The 6,348-nt window shown below is 48.3% G+C and overlaps 1 protein-coding gene across 1 annotated transcript in view; it reads right to left on the bottom strand.

Moving 5' to 3' along the window:
• LOC103769734 (NT-3 growth factor receptor) overlaps positions 1 to 2,023 on the bottom strand; it is a gene marked incomplete at both ends in the record, with an annotated part of 19,175 nt that extends 17,152 nt beyond the window's left edge. The window contains one exon of the mRNA XM_008936963.1: positions 1,955 to 2,023. Coding sequence (XP_008935211.1) covers positions 1,955 to 2,023 — 69 coding nt within the window. The remainder of the gene's footprint in view (positions 1 to 1,954) is intronic.
• Positions 2,024 to 6,348: the final 4,325 nt, after the last annotated feature.

Genomic DNA, 6,348 nt, shown 5'->3' with positions numbered 1-6,348 from the left:
AGCAGGACAATCTGATAGCCCCAGGGAGGACACTACAGCACAATCCCCTGCCCCATTAACACTGATGTTCCAGTGGGAATCAGCTAAAATATCCCTCTCCCATCACACTCTGGGCAATAGCACTCATCTTATTCTAGTACTGACCCTCCTACCTGCGGTCATGTATGTGGAGGCTCCTTAAAGACAAAAAGCCAGAGGGGAACATTTGTCATGAAGCAGCAGTGACAAAAAAATAAACTTGAGCAGGCTTTTACTCTAGCCTAGCCAACAGCAAGCTAGACACTGTGGGCATGCACATTTGTAGGTCTAAGTTGATTACTGGAGCTTGTGGCAGAAGAGGGCTGGCTAAGGCTCCAGCTCCACATGGTGCCAAGCCCTCCCATAGACACCAAGCATGACATCAGTGCTGCTTTTCCACCCCATTTTCTTGTCCAGCCCTGTGAACTCCTACATTGCTATCTGCATTGCTTCTTTCATCAGTCGGGGCTTATTATCTCTGACAAAACCACTCTGAGTACAGCTCGAACTGGAGCCAAGTAATTGAGGTCCTGCCTGCTTGCCAGGCTGCAGAGCACTGGCCCCAAGTGACTCTGCTGACATCAACCAAAGCCACCCCAAGCACACCTGCTTCCCTGTCTGGATCACCAGAGCAGGACAACCCAGATACATTCTTCATCAAGTGGGGACAAGTACTTTACTGTCCAAAGAGCAGCATCTCAATCCCCTTTGTGTCTGGCATTGGTCTTTTGAGCCTGACTTGGGCTGGCAGACCTAGGACAAGCCTGAAGAAACAAAATACAACCCAATGAAGCAAAGCCACCCAAAACCAAGCCCTGTTGGAAATATTCCCATTAATCTGCAGGCTCACCATTGCCTCATGCCCTGCCAGAGCCTCGAGCTCAAGACTGCAGCCCCATTTGCTCCTCCACTCTTGGGTCTCTCTTGGGTAACAACCATCAATCTGAGTTTTGCCAGACAGTGCAATGACAATAAGGAAAGGTCTAAGAATACAAATGACTCATGCTATTAAACATGAAACCTGAGCCAGGCTTGAAAAATATTTAGAGCTGTAATCAGCGAGGAGACAAATTCAAAATTCAGCATTTTAACTCTGCAAGCCAGATTCCCCATCAGAAGGGCGTTTCTCTATTTCCTAATATCACTATTAGTATTTTTCATTTAACAATTTGACAGAAATAAAATACACTGCAGTAACATCAGTGATAACACACTTACTCCCACTTGAAAAACTGTCTTTATTCTTTCATAAGTCACTTCTAGCTTACAGCTCTATTGATCATCAGTGAGGATGAATGGAGCTTCCCAGGATCCTCTGGGACAAATCCTACATATACATTTTTTTTTATACCCACCAAACAACTATTTCTAAAATTCAACAAAACAGGTCATCGGGGCAACGCTCCATTGATTTCGTGTCCACTTATTCTTCAAGCACAGCACTGAATGCTCTATCAATAATTCAGCAGGCTGAAGGCCACCAGTGCCCCAGGAGAGACACTATCTCATCTCCCACATAGGAACTGAGAGGTGCCTTGATCTCTAAAGAGCATGGGAGTCATTCACCTAAAAACCAGAGGTGTCTTATAAAGCATGCCCAGAAGAACCAGCTAGCCCTACCCTACCACAGAAAAGGATCCAGGATTTGAGAAGATGCACTCAAAATCTGGCCAACTATGTATCTCTAATGTGTTCCCAGAGTTAGTCAAGCGTTTACTACCCCAAGCATCACTTGTTCATCATCCTGACGTTAATTAGCCAGCCGCTGAGAAGTTAAAAGAAAAGCAGTTCTGCTCTGATGCTCCCGTACCCTGGAAAACCTCCCAAGGATGGTGCTGCCCACTGGAGGTAATTATTCAAAACAGCTCTATCTGGAAATCATTCCTTCTCTCCACCTCCCCTCTTCTCCCAGGAGATACCTCCAGGTGGGACTTACAATTCAAGGAGTCGCAGGGTCTGGAAGAGTTGCCATGAGAGAGTGGTGAGTCGGTTCCCAGAGAGGTCTCTGAAAATTAAGAAGAAAAAATAAAAGAAGTCATGGTGAATAATTCCTCCTTGCCCTACTACCTCTGCCGAGCTCATTGTCCTCCTCAACGGGGAGGCTTGTCAAGCAGTTTATGACCCAAGTTTACGTTTCATAATGAGAGATTTTAATGAGGACGAATCCAAATGGAAGTTTCTGTTTTTATTATTCTTTTTTTCATGGAGGAAAATAGTTTATATCCTGTTGCAATGTTGAGGAAAAAAAAAATCCACACAGAGCAAGATATATCTCATTTTTCCTCATGAACCTGGAGCTCGTCCAACCAGAAGCGGAAAGAACAAGTCTAATTTCATAACGAACAAAAAAAAATTAAGTACCAACCTCATGGTAAAAATAGTAACAGTCAGGTTCAAGTGACAGCAGGATGATTACCCAAGGTGTTATCATATGATCTGTAGTAGCTGTGTGCTCAAAGTGTCCCGGTACGGCTGCGTGTTGTCTGCACCCAGGGGTACTGCTGCTACAGCTGCCGACAGCTCCCCATCCCTCTCTCCATCTGCTCAAACTTGCAAAAACATAAATCTCATCTACCTGGGAGAGCTTTGCAACCCAGCAGACATCACCTCTTCAGCTGAAAGCCAGAGAGAATGAAAAAGTGTAACAGCAGCGGAAGGACTGAAAACAAGGATAAGAAAAGTGTTTGGGGCAGAGTGAGCAGAAAGAGGGAAGCTCTGGGTTTCTAACGGCGTGAGAAGGTGGTGATGAAATGCTTTCTGCAGTGGACAGTCTTCCTGGGGATGCCTAGCCAGCCTGAGAACCATCAGCTGAGGGCCCAGCCCATGGGGTTAGCAAAAGGATGAGTGGTCACAAGCTCTGGCAGAACACCAAATGCTCCCGGGAAGCTGCTGCCTCGTGTCCTTTGCTGAATCTGTCCCTGTCCCCACCAGCTCCCTCCCCATCACAAGCCACTCCTGCTCACTGGCAGGAGTGATGAAGGGTCAGAGGCATGAACTACCTGGAGGTTCATTAAACGCTCAGCTGGCCAGGGAGGAGCTGGACAAGGTGGCACAGAGGTGACAGCAGGAAGCCCAACCATGCTGGGCTCAGCCCACAGTCCCACTTTGATCTGCAGAAACATGCTAAAACCAAGAGAGCAAATGCTGGACTGGTGCCTGCTCGTGCAGGTCTGAAGAGTGAGTATTTTGGGATGAGGTACTAATTTTTCACCCTACACTAGTTTGCAGCAAGGGTGGAAGACACACATTGAGCCAACGCAGAGAGGACACAGCCCAGGGACCAACAAGGGACACGCAACTCTGATCTCATCCCACCAAGGACCAAGAGATGCTGCGAAGCCCAAAACTCTGCAATGAGGAGCGGGGAAGCCACTGCTGACCACACAGCAAACCATCATCCCAAAGGCTCTCCACAAGCCTGGCAGGAGGATAAGCCCAAACACGAGGATGGCACAATGCTGCATCATTAAATCCTGGCTCTGCTTCACATCAGACTATCCTGCTGCGGAAACCACAGGTACCTCATTTCACATGACTGAGATCCCACCATTCCTACGGCTGCAGACAAACTGCTTCCAGCCTCTGATAAAGTTGCGAAAGGTGGCAAAAATAGCAGGTGAAGCTAAGCAGGAGAAAATAAAAATATTGCAAAACTCCCTCTTTTATCCACCCCGGAGCACTGAGCACCTGGAAACTTTGCAAAGACAGATGAAAAGTAGGAGGGGAAGGAGCAGCTCGCTGCTACTGAAAAGCAAGACAGCAAACTCCCTCCCCCAGCCTAGGGAGAAGAAGGAAGCGTAAAGGGGGATGCATGAGAGACAGCAAGATGTGGGAGAGAGGCAGGGATGCAGAGGAGGGAGTGAATCTTGCTGGAATGTCCTTTCTCAAAGGTCATGTTTTGCTACATTAGGCAGAAATGTCAAGAGAAAATTGGATTCTGAAAGAGAAGAGAAAAAACAACAGGCTTTCCACGCAAATAAGGGAATCAAAAATAGCATGATCGTGTTATTACAATTTAGGACACAGAGAGATGGAGAAAGGAAACATCCTCACTAATGCAAGGAGCTTTGCCAGGCAGATGTGCTCTGCTTCATCTCCTGCAGTCCCTGGAAACCAACTCCTACCACCTCCTCCCTCCCCCAGACAACAACCCACAGCAAGTATAACGCACACAGGAGATGGGGCTTCACTTGCACACATCTGGCAGATGACTCTGCTCTCAAAGGGCAAAGCTGGTGTCTGATCTGCCCTGACCATCACCTTCGCAGGGCTGGTCAGGGGGACACGCACCAGCGGTTCCATTTCAGATCATCCCAGACACACACAGGGAAGAACATGTTTGTCATCGGAAACAGACACCTCAAACACTTTAAAATGTCAGAAAGGTCCTTGCAATGACCCTTGCTAAGGTCCCTGATCTCAGCACAGAGACAGAAAGAGGCTGCACACAAACACACATTAAAAATACACCATTTCAGTCACGAACCAAAGGTCAGAGATGCCAGGATTGGGTTTCCACATGCAAGGGGTACACCTGTTGAGCTCTGACACAAAGGATGGATTGCTCCTACAGAGAAACCTCCCTGCACAGCACTGATTTTCCCCCAGAAGGGATCCACCCCGCCTGCCCGATGGGGCAGCTTTCCTGGGGAGCTAGCGTGTGATTGTGTAATTAGAGATGGTATCACAGCACAGGCACAGGAGGAGATTAAATTACAGCTCCGTGGGTGAAGCTCTGAGCTCCTGCACTTTGGAGCTCCTGTTCAGTGCTCACGAGGTTCCCCCTGTGCTCAAACCTCAGCTGCATGCACCGAGTTTCTAAGTATTTTGTCAAGCATAACCAGGTAGGATTGGGGACAACAAAGGCCCTCCTAGTCAAGACTGGTCCTCTCCCACCTCTGGCTGCCCATTCTGCCTTCCTGCTGCTGGTTCCAGGGCTGAAAGTTGGTTGTCCCCTCCAAAGCCCCATTGTTTGCAGTGACCTGACCCCCTCATCCTCCTGCACCTATGGCCGAGCAGTGCCAGGTTTCTCTTCCCCAAGCTGTTTGCTTCCCCCCCATCTGGCCACTTCACCCCAGCAAGCTGAATCACGCTATCCATTGCTCTCCAGCTACTCCCAAATATTTCTCAAGCCTCAATTTCCTTACCCATGCTCAAATTTCCTACAATCTTCTTCACTTTTACATCCTCTCGTTCCAACCGCAGTGTCCCAACAAGAGCAGCTGCTTCTCATCTCCCCTACTCGCTCCCAAACATCCTTTGCAAAACTTGTCCCTTCCAACTGTGTCAAGAGCCATTTTGCCTCCCTAAGAAGATGTCCCAAATCCAAATCAAGTCTTCCAAGCAAAATCTGCCCTTTGACAAAGTTTCTTCCCCTTCACAAGAGCAGGGTGTGGGTGTTCTGCAGGGAACATCACCAGTATTTTCTAGCTTGAGCAAAACAGCCCATTTCCTCCCTTCCACCACCTCAAACATTTGAGTACGTTTTTATTGGAAACTAGAAGGAAATAATAAAAAAAAAAAATAATTCAGCCAGGAGCAGACACCCAACACAGAAAACTTCAGCTGGAGCAATTAAAATCTGGCAGAGTTATAGGAAAGTGGAAGCAGTCCTGTAGCAGAACATGCCAGACAACCTTTATAACAGCCTATCCGTCAGCTCTACCTGTAATAAAATATGACACATCACATATCAAGGAAACACAGGGAGGTGGAAGCAAAATGCCTTCCCTGAGTATTTCTCAGCAGCGAATGGGAGCCTGCCTCTCTCAGGACAGACCTGCCACCAGCACTCCTGGAAGATACCCAACTGCTTCTTTGCCATCTTTTCTCCATCACTCACAAGATGCTATTTTCCACAGAGACAGTCTTTAGAAATTGCTGCCAAGGTCCTTTTTGCCTCCAGAGCAGGCTTCAAAGGAGCTGGGTAGGGAGAGAGGGTTGGACGGAGCACACCTGGACCAGGTCCAGAGCAGAAGACACCCAGCACACTCATGACTCAGGCTCAATCCCACTCTGCTCTCCCCCTGACTCAGCAGCCACGTTCCTAAACCTCCTGCTTCACAGGTGCCTTGTCACACCATATCCCCACCAGCCTTCTTCACCAGCAACCCCACGCACACCTCAAATGCAGGATGTTATCACCGACTGACAACAAAGTCCCAGTTCTCACTCTCTTCCTCCATCCACCTCCCTCTGCCATTCCAGGAAAGGGCACTCTGTGTCCTGCACTCCCAGAGCTCCCACAGGCACTGCTGAGACCTTGCTGGTGACCAGCAAGAGATGGCAGGTGGCCATTGTCATTTTGTCCCAACACATGAGTGGCAGATG

This window comes from Merops nubicus, unplaced genomic scaffold (assembly GCF_000691845.1).
Source record: "Merops nubicus isolate BGI_N331 unplaced genomic scaffold, ASM69184v1 scaffold8783, whole genome shotgun sequence".
Taxonomy (NCBI): domain Eukaryota; kingdom Metazoa; phylum Chordata; class Aves; order Coraciiformes; family Meropidae; genus Merops; species Merops nubicus.
This window is presented reverse-complemented; position numbering and strand designations above follow the sequence as displayed.